This window comes from Athene cunicularia (genome assembly GCF_003259725.1).
Source record: "Athene cunicularia isolate RWA chromosome 7 unlocalized genomic scaffold, athCun1 chr7_part1, whole genome shotgun sequence".
NCBI classification, from domain to species: Eukaryota; Metazoa; Chordata; class Aves; order Strigiformes; family Strigidae; genus Athene; species Athene cunicularia.
In genome coordinates, this window is record NW_020799107.1 from 28,408,807 (window position 1) to 28,426,431 (window position 17,625).

The window sequence follows — 17,625 nt, forward strand, 5'->3', positions numbered from 1 at the left end:
CTGCGGGGCTGCAGGCAGCGCCTGTGCAGGTCACCTTCCGGGCACCATTGCGCTCCCCTGTCCCCTCTGCTTGCGAGGCTTTCCAGGCTTCCGTGGGAGGGGAGCGGAGGAGGCTGTCGGAGGGATTTGGGGCAGGGGAGGCGGGGAGGGCGCGTAGGTGGGTCCCTGCAGCCCCTGAGGGGGAGACCTGAAGCCGTGTTGGCTGTGTCGCCGGGCCAGGGCGGAGGTGTTGGGGTGCTCTGTGCCCCGGTGCATCCCGTACGTCCCCGGGGCTGTGGGGTTTCATCCTGCAGCGCGGGGACAGAAGCCCAGGGGTGCTGTGCTGATGAGGCTTCGGAGCACTGAAGCGGTCCAGGCTGCCCGTCAGAGTTTACTTTTTGTTACTGCCATGCTTTGGGTTAGCTTAAAATTGCATTACCCAAAAAGTGGAATTCCACGTGAATTTCTCCCTTTTTTTTTTTTTTTTAATAAAAGTATTATAGAAGCATTAAATTGAGGTGTGTGATTTTGTGAACCCTGAAATTGAAAGAAATGTGCAAAATGGAGGCTAAATTATCTGTCTTACAACAGTAGGAGCAGTTCTGCGTAGCTGGAGGCAAGCAGTGATCTAGGACAGTAAAAGAAGATTAAAGTATTTAGGTGAAAAAAAATATTTTGTTAAACCCGTGTAGAAATGCATTACCTATTTCTTCAATGACTTTCAAATTAGGAACCAAATTGCTAATGGAAGTCAAAGTTTTCCTGATACATGGTCTATGTTAAGATGAAGTTTGGAAAATGTTAATTGAAGAATGGAGAAAAACTGAACTACTGTTGCGATGTTCATTTGTCAGGTTGAAACAAGAGAGGATGAGGAACAGAACATCAAGTTGACTGAAATTTTGGAACTGTTGGTGGCTGCTGGGTATTTTCGAGCAAGAATCAAGGGGTTATCACCCTTTGACAAGGTGAGACCAATGCAATATTTTTAAAAACCTTTTTTAAGTATATGAGGATTACATATTTTTTGCTAGTTAGTTTAGCAGTTTTAGGTGATGTTAAAAAAAAAAAAAAGAAGACACCTGCAACGCTTGAGGCTTTCCTATCTAAATGATCCTGCAAATGACCCAATTTCAGACAGATAGGACCTCCTCAGTCTTGAAAAAAATGATTTTGTGTAGCAAGGCCTGTTCTGAAGAAGACAGTTTGGATGCAAGCTAGATGCTGGTGTGTTTTTTTTATGGGTGTTATGGCCTAAGTTACAGTCTCATATATGGGAATTTTTTCCTGTCTCCCAGCTGCACTTAGAATAGTTGGAAAGACTTGATACTTGGAGATACCATGGTAATTTTTAAAAGAAATATTTATTAATAAGAAATGAGGAAATATTTGTCTTGAGAGGCTCTGTATAAGAATGAAACACCCTAGTGAGATTATTTCAGGGCTGTTTTTACATACCTTTAGAATGCCATGTATGTTAACCTTTCATTGTCCTAGACAGGAAGTATGTGATACTGACAGTGAGCAAAGTTCAGGCTGAAAAGAGGTCTGAATTGTTTTAGTGCTGACTCCGTGAGAAATTCCCATACTATGGTTTGAAAACACAACTACAGCAGCCTTGAAATGGACTCTTCTGTTTTCTGCTGTTTCTTTGATCATAGCACAGCCTTACTTTGCAATGCAATTTTAGTTTCTTAAAACTGCTTGGGATTACTGACCTTAGCTGCTCAGGAGGCTGTGCACAGAGACACAAAGTGAGTTTTAAGGAGACTGCCTTAGGATGTAATATTGTTGCGTTTATGTGTAGAAATAGATGCATCACGTTTATACTTGCCTAAATGCAGTTGCAAAGTTACTATTTCATGACAATGCCCAACCTTTGCAAAAATGAGCACTGGTATTGAAAATGATCTAGCTGCTAGTATAAAAGGGATGGACACTGGTTAACTGTTTCAGAGGGGAGTGTGAGAGGGGTAATGTTCTAGAAGACCTTGTATAGAACACCCTAATTTACTGTGTGATGTTGGTAAGTTCTTCCACGTTTAATCCCTTTTTCTGTTCTTTCCCTTTGCATACATTTGGGTTATCTTGTATATGTTTATACAAGGTTGTCTTTAAATATTTATGTAATTTAGGTAAAGTTGATGAAGTGGCTCAGGAGCTTAAATATGCCAAAGTATCTGTAGGAATAAGGCCTGAAACAGAGACTTCTATAGAGCTGGGAATTTTCATTACTATGCTGATGCTTTGCCTAGCACTTGGTGTTGCATATGTCAGCAACAAAAGAATAATAGTAGCAAAGGTACCTATAAAAGTAAATATATGCATACAAAAATTATGATCCTTAATAAAATTTTTATGTGGTCACTTTTTAAAGATCATGACATTTAACATACTGTTGTGGGTTTTTGTTTGTTTTTCAATCTGAGAGTTGTTTCTAGTAAAGCTAAGAGAAGAATTTAGAATGTCACTGTCTGCTGGGTTTTTTCTGTCTTGTGTATGTGTATTGTGTATAGAAGTTGATATATGTACGCCAGCTAAATGTATTCCAGTCTTAATATAAGAATACTGAGGATGGAGAAAATACTAAGCTGTATAGTATTTATAATATAAAAATAAAATAAATAAAATTTATTTCTAAATAAAATAAATAAATTCTTTATGATGTATCTGGTTTTACCTCTTCAAATGAAAATGGAACTAACTGTGCTGTTGCTCCTTTGCTAGGTGGTAGGCGGCATGACGTGGTGTATCACTACTTGCAGCTTTGATATCGATGTTGATTTATTGTTTCAGGAGAACTCTACTATTGGTCAAAAAATGTAAGTTGATTAAATGGCAAGTGTGGTATTTTTTTTCCTCTTAGAAAAGAAGTAGTGGGCGGGGGATTGAAGTTACCTGATGTTTGCTTGTTTATAAGAAAGATTTTTAGTCCAGGTTTCCTGCTTTTCAAGACCACCTGTTTGCAACACGTTGCACTGGTTTATGGGTTTCTTAGACTCTAGTTCTACAGACTCTCAAACCAGAAATAAGATTATTCCAGAAAAGGCGGTGCTATTCCCTTCTGAACTACCATGTTCTTACGTCCCCACAAAGCAGTGAAAGCATTTATGTAGCTCCACATCGAACTGGATTGGGAACTGATCCAGATTAAAACCTATCAAAAGAAAAAGGAAAATAGTTTTAACATGAATCAGTTCCTGGATCCAGTTCTCTATGCAGCTGCACAGATGCTTGTGCTGGCACAAGGGGATGATGCAGAGGCCAAAACAAAGGGCAGAGGGAGACCACGCTGCTGGAAAGTGAAGTGTAACATTAGGCGGCCATCCTTGAGTTCTCTATGTCTGCAGTTTTGCTGTGTAGATAGTCTCTGATTCTCCTTTATGGTTCTGGGTTGGAATTGTAGGCATCAACAGACAGAACTTAGAGCGTAACACTGTTGCTGGAAGTTACCTGCCCCATTCTGAGGAGGAGGAGTTTCTTCCCGATAGTGACCCAGTGAGACCATTTCGGATTGATCCATTTCTTATGCATGGAATTTGTTCACAAGCCAGCTAATTCCTGCATTAAGGAGGTTGTAAAAATTGTTAATGCTGAGAAAGGGAATACATTCTAAACTACATTATTTCTTTATGCATTTCTGTGATAAGAGCCATAATTAAAATTTGCAGGAAATAACAGTTACAGTTGCATGAAGAGATTTGTTTGCTGAATGTGGTTGAAAAGAACATCTTTCTCTGCTGTTTTCTTGAAAGTCATTTGGCATTGGCAAGACAGTAATACATTTAGAAATAAAGATTTGTGGTTATTGCCATTAGACTTGGAGACACTCAAATCGTCCTTGATAACTTATGACAAAAAGCATTGTTAAATGCACAGAATTAAGTAGAGACTAGGAACGAAGACAACGGTTATAAAAGCTAGCACTACCATCTTTGTTATCCTTGAGAACAGCAGGATGGGAAATAGTTAAGTTGCTGTGAAAATGTTCTGTTATTTTTCCAGCTGACTGCATGCAAAACAAAAACCAGGCTCCTCTCCCAAAACAGCAACAATGAATTATTTGTAAAACTAAAGTGTTTAGAGTCACACAAGCATAGGCTGTTTTGATGTCCTTGTAATGTTTATATTGGTGGTGGCTCTGTGCTTCTGTGATGCTCTCAAGATAAGGAAAAGTTAAGCTGTGTTTTCTCAGTATTGTGGTGTCCTATTATTTAATTGCTGGGTTGAAATAAACATGGAAATGTGCATTAGGAGAGAATCCTGCATCTGTTGGATAAATAACTTTTTTTTTTTTAATTTTATTTGCTTTGATTATGCTGAGAAGCACTGCTATTTTCATGTTGTAGAGTATTTGTATGGTGCCATAGTGGAAGTTGCCTTATAAGAATTATGTCAGAGTTTTCACTTCTTTCAGGCAGTATAACTTTCCAGGCTCTGTTCCCAGACTTTGATCTCTGTCTCATATCTTTTGCTCCCATTTTGTTCTTCCAGAATATCAGTTGTCCATTTGGGCAATACTGATGAATATCATTGTGGTCAGTACTGGACCAGTTAATTTTCTTCCTTCATGGAAAAACAGTTCTCGTTTTTCCTGTACGGTGTTCATCCTCAGTGCTGACATCTACTTTGGCAGCAAAAAATACCTTGCCCTAAAAGAAAGGATTCAGTGGAAGCAGGATGATGTTCTTGTAGAGGATAATCCATTCACTTTACCAGCTTGTACCTGAGCTGTAGGATGGGATGGTTGCCAGCAAATTCAGTTTTACTCACTTCAAAACCATGTGGAGTATACTGTGTATTTAGCTTTTGGGTGCAATATATATTTGAACTCATAAAGTTTCAGTAGTAATGTCAAGATATATTTTGAGAGTTCTGATAAAACAAATTTTTAAGTATTTATATTTGATTCTGGACTTTCTTGGATTGCATATCTTTTACTTAGTAGAACTGTTCTTAAGGCTAGTGTTTCTTCGTGTGTGCATATATTATAATGTGCAGAGGTGTTTGTAGATATATCTTATGTGGGCGTTTCATCTGACCAGATATGCAGATCTTGAAATTTTGTGTGTAATACTATAGATGTAATCATAAGCTAGGAGCCTGCAAGAGGGATTTAACCACCTCTTCACAGACTAATAATATATATAGTACAGTGTAAAAGCTATTTTGTAAATGAAAGTTTGATTGCTTTTCACAGCTGTATGCAGCGGAAGCCACTAGAGGGAACTTTCTAACTACTAACTGTGTTTGCAAAAATAATTTGTAATTTACCAAAGAAAACTGTAGTAGCATATATAATGTGTGTTTTTGTTGTTTTATAATAGTGCCTTAACTGAAAAAATTGTGTCAGTATTACCAAAAATGAAGTGTCCTCATCGTTTGGAACCACATCAGATCCAGGGATTGGATTTCATTCATATATTTCCTGTTGTACAGGTAATAATTTTGTGTTGAATCAATATTTTGCTGAAAAAGGCCATAAAATTGTATAAAAAATTAACAAATATCTATATTATTGTTTGGCTCTTTAACTTTTTAATGAATAATCACAGGGAAGTGATTTGAATGAATGTTTTTAAAGAACTGGGTGATGTGGATGATAACATTCTTAAGTGTTGTTTGATCCACATTTAATAAAAACACAGAACAAACTTTTAAAATTCTTTGAAATAGAGTCAGATTCTGCCATTTGTGGAATGTCTGCTTAAAAAATAGTTTTAAGCTTGTTTCAGAATCTGATAATCTGCTTTGTCAGACTAGGAAATATGTCTTACAGATGTCTTACAGTCAAGTTTATGGAGTAAGTTACGCAGGTAGTCATCCAATCAAAAGGGTATGAATAAGGCTTTAACCAGTTGGCGTTGATTCTTTAAGTGTAATTCATCCTTCATTTGTATCACTCAAAAACTGTATGGGTGGAAAAAGAAATTGCTCTGACATGGGATCCTATTACTGTGTGCTTGTTGAGCACCGCTAACTGACCACGTGCATGCTCATAGTTCTCCATTTTCTTAAGGATTAAGCTAACACGTGATGTGTTCCGATTATGTGTGGTATCTTGAGAATCCTTGGTATGTCATTATCATTTTTTTATTTTACTTCCATTTTTTTATTTTACTTTCATCTGCACACAGATATGTATCTTTGATAAATAGGAAAAATGAAGACTGCTAAGTACGTGGTTTTTTTGTTAAGTATCTCCTTGCCTGTGAAAGTATTTAGCAAGTAAGAGTTTAATCTAAATTTCAGTTTATAAGAAGTGGGGAAAACATCTTGTTGTCTCTTTCTTGTTATCTTCTAGTAGGCTCCTGAGAAAACCACGCTTAACTGCACTCCCCACAAAAAGTTAGGCAGTGTCTACTACTGTTACACAGCTTTCAAGCTGTGCTGATGCTGCCTAAGGCGTAAAGTTTGTGTCTTGTTAATGTGAGTTTTTACTTCTGAACTTTTATTTTCCTACAGAAAAAAAATCCCAACCCAGGTTAATTTCTTGCCCAGGTCACTTGATGATAATGATGATGATGATGATGATAATGAATGATTATATTTATTAAATATAAGACTTCTCTCACAGGAAAAGCAATAACTCTCCTAAAGTGAGAACATGAACTGTTACTTCTGCTGTAAAAACTATAGCACTAGGTGTTCTTTTCTCTGTCCTGCCTTATCCAAAGTCCTGAATTGGGGTATTACCTCTGGAAAGGAGAAACATTAATTCTATGCAGGGAGGCAATCAGCTTCTAGATTTCTCTGAGAGCGGTGATTCTCAGTATTAGTAGCTGGCCAGTAGGTGGTATATCTAATCCATACTTGGTGAAGAAGTCATTTTTGATGAGCTTAGTTATTTTGCATGTAGAGGATCTTTTTTTTAGAAATTGTGGCTTTTTCTCATGTCTCTGAAGTTCTACCTGCTCCAGATACTGTTGCTTCCTCATTTCATCTCGACCAAGACAGGCTTTCAAGAAAATTTCTATTGGTGTCACCAGTATACTGTGTTCTGAAGAAGACCATGCAAGAGCTGTATTAGGCTGACCAGACCATGGCACGTAGGAATTGTGTATTTGATAATGACACTTTGCTCAATGCCCTGTTCAGTTCAAGATTTCACTTGTCATCTATAAATCTCAGATCAGTGCCCAAATAATACAGAAAGAAGGAAGCTCTTTCCTCCACATGGCATTGTGTCCCGATAGCTCTTGCACTATGCAAGCTAGTCTGGTGAACTCAATGGGAGAAATTTAGATGAGTCCCTCCCTTCAGGAAGAAATTAGATTGAGTTGGCTTACTGCCATAGACTGTAGCAGAACCTTTAAAAAAAAAAAAATATTCCAGTGTGCAGCTGTTCCTAGTAAATTCTGCTTATGTTCACAGAGAAAAGTATGTAGACAATCTTGCGTTGAGATGTGCTTTGTAATTAATAGTCTGCATTTTCATCTCTCTCGTCATCATTTTACCCTACTTTCCAGGGGTTCATGGTTATAGCACAGAAAACAGTTGCTGGTTCAAACTTGGATCCCAGGATTGATCCAGTCTCTTATGTGATCTCCTGTGTGGGCTGTCAGCAGCCCACAAGATTTATCTTCTTCAACGTTATTTAAAATGTACTTCAATATTTTGTGACTTTTTGTGTGGTCTTATAAATGTCAGAAGTCTCTTTTCTCATAGGGGCATGTGCTTCTTCTTGAAGAAGGCTCAAAGATAAGTCTTTTCACAGTGGAGCTGTAGGTTTTGAAAACAGTGACTGATCTACAATAGGAAAATTTGATAGAAATGCATATAACTTAGTTGTAATAGCTTCTACCTCGGGTACAGCCAAGATCAGTGAAATGAGGTTGTGTTCCAAGTGGTGTCTTCTGTCAGAGTATAATGAACTAATGATACAAGACATGTTCAGTGTTGGGTCCTGTCACTGGGAGCCCAGAACATTTTCTGTTCAACTTCTAATTGCTTCAGATTCCACCAGAGCTCCAGCCTATCTCCTCCCACTCAGACTGATAGAGACGGGTGCTGTGAACACTTCAAGCTTGCTTTGTAGAAGGATGACCATGCCCACAGACTGTATAAAAGCCACATGGACTGTTTTATAAAGTATGCTCCCCAGGGCTGCCTGGCAGTAGAGAGGGACAAACCCGTAGGATGCAGAGTATATTTTTGTATCTGTGCTGTAAATCAGTGCTTCCTAGAACTGAACGATTTATTACTTATTCAGTATGGCCTGCTCAGAAGGACGACTTTGATAGCTTGTAGAGTACAGTAGAGGGGTTTTTTGAGTTTTTTGAAGATAGAACAGCATATATGTTGTGCAGGCTGGTACAACTGAGCTCTTGGTCTGGTGAGTTGTGAGGTGTGCTGGCAATTCTATGCTGTAGATGAAAACAAAAAGGCAGAAAATTAACACTCCTTTGTTTTGTGTACTGCTGATGTGTATTTTTCTGTATTATGTATTCTTCTGTCTTTTGATAACATAATGTTATTCATGTTTAACAGGTAATAACAGTCAATACTGGTAGATAATATAACACTTTGTGTGGTGAAATGTACTTTGTTAAAATGTATTTTTAGCTTGAGTAGTAGATTTCTTCTGCTAGGATGTAGGGTTTATGTAACAGATTTTTGGAAGGACACTTTAGGAGGGTTTGGGGGGGTGGTGGTGGTGTATTTTTCTTTTTTTCTTCCTTAAAGATGCAAGCTAAAAGAATAATATTTAAAGTGGCCCACATCCATTTCTGTTCCACAGATGCTCTTAATTTTTCTTCTTGGAACGATTTTATTGAAGATATAAATATTTGGATTACAGAAATTCATTTGGCAAAATTTCAAAGAGCTTTGCTTATGCTTGTGGAAATTTCATCTGTTTTTGTTTATTAATGAATTTGTCATCTAAGAATTCCTAATAGTTGAAATTAGCAATAAAATTTTCTTGCCAGACTTACTGTAAGAAATTAATTCAAATGTAAAAGCAGTTCAGTACATGAGAAGTTACAGTGCAAGCTGAAGGGAAAATCATGCAACAAAATAACTAATTTTGCAATACAGTATTTACAAATAACCTTCAAAAGAGTGGGTTTTTTTGGTATACCAGGCTCTGCTCCAAGGAGCTTATAAGGGAAGGCCATTTGATCTTTGAATTATTGAATCCTGCTGTAGCATGAACAGTATGGCTCATTAAGGTTTGTATGGTTCAATATAGTTGAACATGATGAAAACTATTAAGGTTTTTATATGTAAAACTTTGATTTTAAGAAGATCCATGTGGTTTCTTACCTTATGTGTTATCTGATTGGTCTACTGAGCTTCTTAGTATGTAGAAGAAGAGCAAACATGAAGTTTATAAAATATTATAGCTAATACTGTATCATTTTGATAGGAGGAGGTCCCTGAATTACCATGTTTAAAGATAAATTTGCTTGTGTGCTTAAAATGTGCTTGTAGCTTTTATCATGTATTAAAAATAATTATGCAGTAGTTCAGTGTTTGGTTCTGCTATTCTTCCCCTTTCCACTTTTGTTTTTTTCAGTGGCTGGTGAAACGTGCAATAGAAACAAGGGAAGAAATGGGAGACTATATCCGTTCTTACTCTATATCACAGTTTCAAAAAGCTCATAGACTACCAGAGGTAAGATCAAGACAGTTCTTATTTCTATTCTGTCAAATGCTCAGGTGCAGTACCAGCTTCACAGCTCTGAAATTGGCACAATATACCAGAGTTGCCTTTGCTGTCATTTTGTTAAGTGGTCCTAGAGGAATCTGTGTACAAATTCAGCTGTGTACAAATTAAAAAAAAATTAAATGCTATAATGACAGAGAGTTCATGGCTACTGGTTAACTTTTGCTTTCTGATTGCCTTAGTTTTTCTGCAGTATTTGATACCGTCAGTCTGGCTTGCCAGGTGGTGGAGTGAATATGGAGCTCTGTGCAGTGTATCCAGGGTAACCATGTGACTGGAGCTGCATTGCCTGAAATGTGTTGGGAAACACCGGGCGTGCTGTGGAGAAGCTGATTTAGCTAAATGAGAAGTGATATGCTGTTAATGCTTTGTAACTTGGGTTTTGTTTTAGAGTGCTCAGAGTCATCTCTTGTCTCCCTGTATCCAAACCTCAAAATTTGTTCTTGAAAACTAGATTCCTAAAAAACTTAATTCAGAAACTGAACTTGGGGAAGGACAGAGTGTGACAGGTTTGGGTTAAAAAGAAATACATTTTTCTCTAAAATATGATGGCCAGAGGAGTGAGAAGTGCATTTTTGTCTAGAAGTGTAGTGGTAAGAGTAATTTTGCACTGTCTGACATACCTTGATCACCTGCTTTCTCCTTCTGATAATAGTCAAATGCTGCCCACTTTGGAGCTGTGTGCTTAGAACAGTGTTGTTATCCTCTCTTCTTCCTATTCTGCAGTAATGATATGAAGTTTCCTTGGTGTAGGAGGAGAGCTGGACCGAGCTTGGATTTGTGCCTTTAGTACAGAGCCATTGGTTCTGTTCATGCATACCCAAGGCAATGCCATATTTAAAACCTAGAACCCAAGTTTGTCTCTTAATTCAGTAACAGCTTTAAAAGTAGATGTCCCTAGTATTAGGAAAGACAGCTGGATTTTATTAGCTTGGGGTGGTTTGAATTTTGTTTTGATTTTTTTTTAAATTGTTTTTAACGCTTAGAAACCTCTTTTCCACATTAAGCCCATCCCCACTTCATTTGTTCTTAGTGTATTAATGATTGGAGATCCTGATAGTGAGCTGGGATTGCATTTGTGTTGGGTACTGTCTAAGCAGAGAGTAGAAAAACTGTTGATCTGGATACAGTTTAAAGACCTGCCTACCTGTCTGATGAGAGGAGCAAATACTTTTATGTGTTATAGGCAATCACTACCCTTTCACCAACTAATTGGGCAGCTCAATCAGAAACTATTTGACAACTTTTGTTTGCTAAACTTATTGCAATGCTTGAGATTTAATCTCCATTTCTGGTATTTTTAATCACCTCTGTTAATGTCTTGCAGGATGATGAATTCATGCAAAGAAAAGAGAAGGCTATCAAAACTGTTACTGATATCTTTGTAAGTATGTTAGATTTTTATGATCAAGAAGCAAGCGGTTTTAGTAATGATTTGGTGGTGGTTAATTCTGTGTAATGCAGCCAATCCTGGATTTTCTTATAAGAAGGTCCCAATTAAGTCACATGTCGAGCTTCATTCTTAGACCACGTCTCAAACACCAACCTACCAGATTGAGAACCTTTTAAGTGTGCACTGTATGAGTAGATAAACCATATCAACTGCCTGCACAGAGAGTGTGGAGTTCCATGCTGTCAAACAGAAGTCACAAGGTAGCTTACAGACTATTAAACCCTTAGTGCACTAATTTTGTTAGAAGGTATCAGCGGCTGGGCTATTTATTTTGAAATTAATCAAAATGGCAATGATCTCCTCAATTTAAATGTCTGTATTTCAGAACTTGTCTGGTTTACTTTTTGTAATTAGCAGTGAAAATACCCTAATTTGGAAAAGTTTTCTTTAAGTAGCAAATGTTGGTTGGGAAATGTGATATCACTTGTATTCTCCCTCTTCAGATGCAGATCATCTTACCTCTTGAATAAATTGTTTGTTTATGTTTTTTGAAAGCTGGTTCATGAATGCTACCAGGAGTGACATGTAAAATACATTGGCTATATCACTGTCTCATACCTGAATTTAGATGCCTAGCTAGCAACTTGAGTTTCTGTCCTTGATTTCTCTCTAATTTCCCTGTTTGCTTGTGACTGTCAATTCATCATTTTTTTTTTTTTTTTTTTTTTTTTTTTCTTGGACCATCTTGATAAGATAAATTCACAGGTCAGCATTTGAGAAGGGATGAGAAATCTGGGTATGCTTTGAATGGGATGCTTCCAAGGCTCTTCAATGGATGGTGAAACCCCACTCTTCTGAGAAAATAAAGGCTATTTCAGGTAGCTCTAGCCAGACACCCTAAACTCTTCACCCATGTATAGAGGTGTTAAGTGCCAGTGTAATGAGCTATATGATAGCTTGCATAACGGGCCAGACAAGTCATCTTACTCTTTTGTCATGTTTTGGAGGTAGTTTTTCCCTATTAATGACCTAAGTGCTGCTGAGCCTAATATATGTGGTTGAATTATGGTGTGAGTTTATAGAAAAACATTGCTGTGAAAGTCTCCAGGTGATGACCAATGCAAAACCCTTGTTAATTGATTTGAATAATTACTTTTTCTTTGAAAATTTCAATTACAGTCCCTAACTGTTGTTCCCAGTGGTTTGGTTGGGTTTTTTTAATTATTAGCAGACTTGCAATGAGTCTCTTACTCCGACCAGCAATACTTGTCTTTTGGTGAGATCTGTTTTCTGTTTTACAAGTTAACTCCCCAAGTAAATGGGTACTGTTTTGTTTGTACACCTGTATAACCTTTTACATTGAGAGAGAATGCAAACCTGTGTAAGAAAGCAAATGGCAAAAGTGTGTTGTATCAATTAGCGCTTGATATTCAATGAGCTTCTGCTTATTTTCAGTTTTCAGAGTAATTGTCCTAATTTTTCAAGTGTTTCAAGCGTGTCCATTTTCTACCTGCATTGTCTTGAAATAGTGCTAAAGATTCTGTATCCAAGTAGCTGATACTAACCTTGTCAGGGAAGAGACAGAAACAAAGTAATCACAATGCTGTTAGGAGGCACTAGTACCTAGAATTTTTAGTGTCACTTTAAAAAATACAGAAGATATTTGATTAGCAGTTGAGTAAGAGATCCCTTTGAAGGGATCCTAGTATGTGTCAAATGTCTTGTCCAAAGTCCCATGGTGCTTTACATATCTACCAGCATGTGTTCTGAAATTGCTTTTTAGAGCATGAAGAGAATGACATGGTGAAGATGGAGAAGCTACGTGTAGGCCAGATCAGGTGTTTCTTTGCTGGTTGAAGCCAGTGAATTGATTTTCACTTGCCCAGTATATCGGGGGCTGTTACTTTAAAATTCATAGATCACGATCCTGGAATCGGATATGAGTGTGTCTACTTCTGCAGCTAAGGGAATAGTTCTGTATTCAGGGTCCAAGAATGAAACAGATAATGGAAAGTAAGGAAAATAAGGTACAGTCTTAAAAGTTTGATAGCATTTTGCACCATTCAGCTAGACTGTCTAAATATCTCTGAATAGCTCTCCTGCCTTTAGGTGTGCTGGCTGCTCTCCCCAGTTTGGATCTATCTGCAGGATTGATAAAGGTGTATTCTGTCTTCTCTGGATCACAGATCTCTAGTTTTTAGGTGCATCTTCATGGTAGATAAAGTTTTGACATTTGTTCATCACTGCTCGGGATATTGTTAGACAAACGCCTCTTCCTTAAATGTATGAGCTCTGTCAGGATTATATGATCGACAGCTGGAACCTGATTTTCTTAATGGAAGATTAGTTCATGTGATCTCTTAAGGCATCGAGGCATGAGTGCAGTCTAGAAGAACACACAGTGAATTTTCCGGGGAGAAAGTGCTATCTATCCATAGGAATTGGAAGAAGGCGGCAGCTGTTAAATGAAAGCTCTTTTGCAGGTCACCTTTAAATCATTATGCATTGGAATTGGAAGAGAAATCCACTTTCCTAAGAGGACCAGCAAGTGTGAAAGATTAGTCTGTTGTCTGAATTCATTATTATAACTCTGATCTAAGGACCTACCCTTCTCTTCCCAGGGGGACAGTACAGTGAGACTTATGGTCACGATCAGGCCTAAAGGTTAGAAAAGGAAATACTAAATATCAGCAATGGTTATTGGAACTACTGCTGCTGAAAGGTGACTGTCTAGTGAATTGAGATTATCTTGCAGTGGTTTTGTTCAACCGCTCAATTATCTGATGCCAAGACTAATGTTCATGGTATAATCCGTACACTTTATAGCACAGGTATAATACAGAGCTATAATTACTTCTATGACTTACATTGCTTTTCTGTAGGTGTGAAAGTACATTTTGTGGGAGATTTTTGATCTTAAAAAGCTTTTTCATATGACAGTCAAAAATGTAGCAAGATTTGATAGCTGGAAAGAAAGATGACAGAAATTGAGATTAGAGATGAAGTAAAAATTGCAAAGGGCAGCTGACAAATTCAGGAGAAACTCGCCAGAATACTGTCTATTTTCACTTGTTTGAAATCTCTACTTTGGGCTTACATGTCTGAAAAAGATTGAAAGCTATTTTGGCAATGTTATGGTGAAAATAATAGTTTGTGTTGTACAAAGTCAGATCAAACAAAAAAAATAATCTTCCTCTTTTATTTTCTTTTAGAATTGTTGCAACTTCTTGCGTTAATCTTGTCCCATGTGAATATGATTTTCTGAAGTTAAATGTATACATGGAAAGCCCAATTTTTTATTTCAACTTTTGGTTTTTGTAATGTATTTGTCCTAAGCATTCTGAGCCTGGCCCTCAAAGGATTTAAAATACATGAATTTAAAACAGTCTAGAAGAGAGGGGGGTGTTTGGTTTTGATGCTGATTATTTGGAAGTGACGATGAAGTTTTTCTCTGCTGGGATGAGGGCTGGAATTTAATTACAGAAAAAGATGAAAAACTGTCCTCTAATTGAGGGGGACACTTTTAAAAAATAGTAATCGTAGGAAAAAAATAATCTTTGAGATCACAGGTTCTTGGTTAGTTTTTTTCAGTATCCTTGCTAGCAGGATAGCACTAAATACTAGACTTCAGTTAACTTCAAAAACTTTATTCCAGCAACAACAATATTTCAATACAGACTGACTGCATGCTAATCTTTTCACCAAACAGCAAAAATAATTCCAGTCACAGTAAATGTGTTCTTGGTTCCAGTTTCTAATTTGGGGAAAGCTGAGCATCTCATGATTATTTTTTGTTCAGCTTTTGGTTTTATTTTGTTTGTGGTTGACGTAGAATAATTTTTCTAATGTTGCTATATAGTCTTTTGTACTGGCATAGTTGATCTATATGGAAGGAAGATGAAAAAAGGTAGTTTAGTACAGACCATATTTACAGTGTTACAACAGTTGTGCCTATGTTAACAGTCAGGATAGTCACTCTGTCCTTTTGTTTTCATTTTATTTTTAAATTGGAAGTAGCTCTATCAGCACAAAACAGTACTTGTGAATCCTTGTTTTTTTGTGGTGGGCTGTTGTCCAGCTATACGATCACATTGGGATAGCATAAGATCAAATTATTTTAGTACCGAATTTCTTAAGATACTTTTGTTCTTTAAATTGCAATAAAATCTGCTTTAATTCCATTGCAACCTGTGATCATTGAATAGATAATAATTACATTTACTTATCTAATAGATTAAAAATAGAATTGACTTGCAAAGGAGGTAACATTTCTAGATGCTGGCATTATCAGCTAAATCATAGGGTGGTTTTTTTAATAGATGTTGGTTGTGCTATTTTTGACTCTTCTTTCAAATGGGATAGAGGAGATGGTTGAAGAAATCGTATTTGTTGTTAAATAATTTATAATTCTTTTAAAACCTGGAAAGACAGCTCCTATAGCAAAATTTTTAGAATTAAATTCGGTAATATCTTATCATGTAATTCCAAAAAGAGAAAGTGAAGGATATTTATTTGGGTAAGCATATTGAGTTGGAAAGCAAACAGTGGTATATATCACTCTAGATACCAATTCATCATTTATTTTAGAAAAGCCTTTTACAAGCTTCAAATTCATTCCCTGTCTTACAGGAGGTTTACAAACCCCAGAGAAAATATAAACGTCAGAAGGGAGCTGAAGAACTGCTAGACGAGGAATCAAAGGTTCATGCTACGCTTCTGGAATATGGCAGGTGAAAGGCTTCATTTAATTGTCTGGGGGTTTTGTTTTGTGTGTATTTAGAAGCATTCGTTCTATATAAAATTTGGATTGTGGAGGGGTTTTTGTACTACTTGAGAATCAAACTTTTTCAGATTTACTCCTGTTTTGTTTCAGATTTTGTCTGTTTAACCTGTAAGTTCTCTGGGGACTGAATAGTCCTCATGTGTAACCAATGTTTTGTACAATAGGAGCCCAAGTTCTGACTTTATGCTGCTAGTAGGGTATGTTTATTTAACATACTTGTTCTTTGCTTCATAAAAATGGCTTAAGTTCATGATGCTTCTAGGTGTAGTGTCTGTCAAACAATATTGCCTCTTTGCAGTGAGTCCCCTGAAAGTGGGGAAAAAAGGAGCTGAGGTTGTTGCTTCTTTTTGTAGTTCTAATGTGGTGGCTAAATCAGGAAGCTGAAGCATGGTTTAGTGCTTTGTCTTCTTATTTTCTGCAAACTTCAATATAGAGACCAAGTTAGCAGGGTTTGCACTTACCTTTGGAAGTCCCTCTGCTTTAATGAGAGCTCTACAAACGCATAAAAATAAGGTTACAGAGTTTCTTCTAGTTTCTACTTCCAATTTTCTTTTCATAGTTTAGTGATATGTACAGCTTGTCTGCTGTCTGAGCTCTTAATATTTAAGGAGTGCAAATGACATTTGAATTTGGTTTTTTATCTTCTGTGGTGGCTTCTCCCCCAGAGCCATAGATTTCCTTTTTTTTTTTTTTTTAATTGTCTCAATATTTTGAGTACCTTCCTCTTCTTCTTACACTTTTTGTGCATTTCTCTTGACATGCAGTTGAAATCAGCAAGTGTTCTCCCTCTTGTCAATACTTGAAGTTATGCTCTAGTTAATATGACTGAATTTACTCATTAGAGTGTTGAATAAATGGAGAACTGGTGACAATTGATTCTGCTACTGAGGATCACTTTTAGCCATAAAAGGCTTATAAACAGTCCTGCTTCTGCAGTAGTGAAGGAATTAAACAGTTCTAAGTTAGTCAGTCAGGAACACCCCTTCTTTCTGTATCTGTGTATGTGCTGGGTTTAGTGCTTCATAATACTGAAGATAATTGCTTGATACCTGAAATTTCTTTCTCCCCGTTTTTTCTTTAAGATAATATTACCAAAATAACAATATAACTCAAATGTTAACTTTCTTTCCTCTCCCTCAAAAAAAAAGATGTAAAGAAGTTCATTTGAGTATATATTTAAAGCTCTGAATGACATGCTTCAGAAGGAAATTGCAGATTCATCAAAGCACACAAGCATGAATGGTTTTCTGGGAGTAGAGATTGCACTGACAATTTCCTGAGGCCTTTCCAGAATTCAGTAGTATACAGCTAATAGCTCAGGATTAACTTCCAAATGGAAAGAGAACATTGCTTTTTCCTTTCATGAGCTTTACATGACAGTATTTTATGAACAGCCTAGATTTGCAAATCATGATGGAAGGACTAGATGGACCTGAAATTAATCTGTAAATACGCTGCAGTTCCTGTTTATTTAGTTTATTTGAAGCATTCCAAAACTAACTGGAACCTGGCTGTTGTCTTTTTTAAACAACTCACTTTTTAATGTATTTCTTGTGTTGAAAACTGACAGAAAATTAATGTATTTGTGAAAGTTGTAAACAACAATGTATTTTTTTCATGTTACTGTTTTCTTTTAGGAGATACGGATTTAGCAGACAAGCAGGAAAAACAGAACAGGTAAAAAATATACTAATTTTAAATACTTCTATTGTGGGAAGAGTTTTTACTGAAGTGTTGGTTACTGTAAGATAAATATAGGAGAGATAGATAGATAGATAGATAGATAGATAGATAGATAGA

The 17,625-nt window shown here is 36.8% G+C and overlaps 1 protein-coding gene across 1 annotated transcript in view; it reads left to right on the plus strand.

The window, feature by feature from the left end:
* Positions 1-308: 308 nt before the first annotated feature.
* Positions 309-17,625, plus strand: part of CCDC93 (coiled-coil domain containing 93) — a 47,868-nt gene continuing 30,551 nt past the window's right edge. The window contains exons 1-8 of the mRNA XM_026852321.1: positions 309-397; positions 834-947; positions 2,707-2,801; positions 5,307-5,418; positions 9,500-9,598; positions 10,977-11,033; positions 15,672-15,772; positions 17,463-17,502. Of these exons, the coding sequence (XP_026708122.1) occupies positions 326-397; positions 834-947; positions 2,707-2,801; positions 5,307-5,418; positions 9,500-9,598; positions 10,977-11,033; positions 15,672-15,772; positions 17,463-17,502 (690 nt within the window). The 5' untranslated portion in view covers positions 309-325. The remainder of the gene's footprint in view (positions 398-833; positions 948-2,706; positions 2,802-5,306; positions 5,419-9,499; positions 9,599-10,976; positions 11,034-15,671; positions 15,773-17,462; positions 17,503-17,625) is intronic.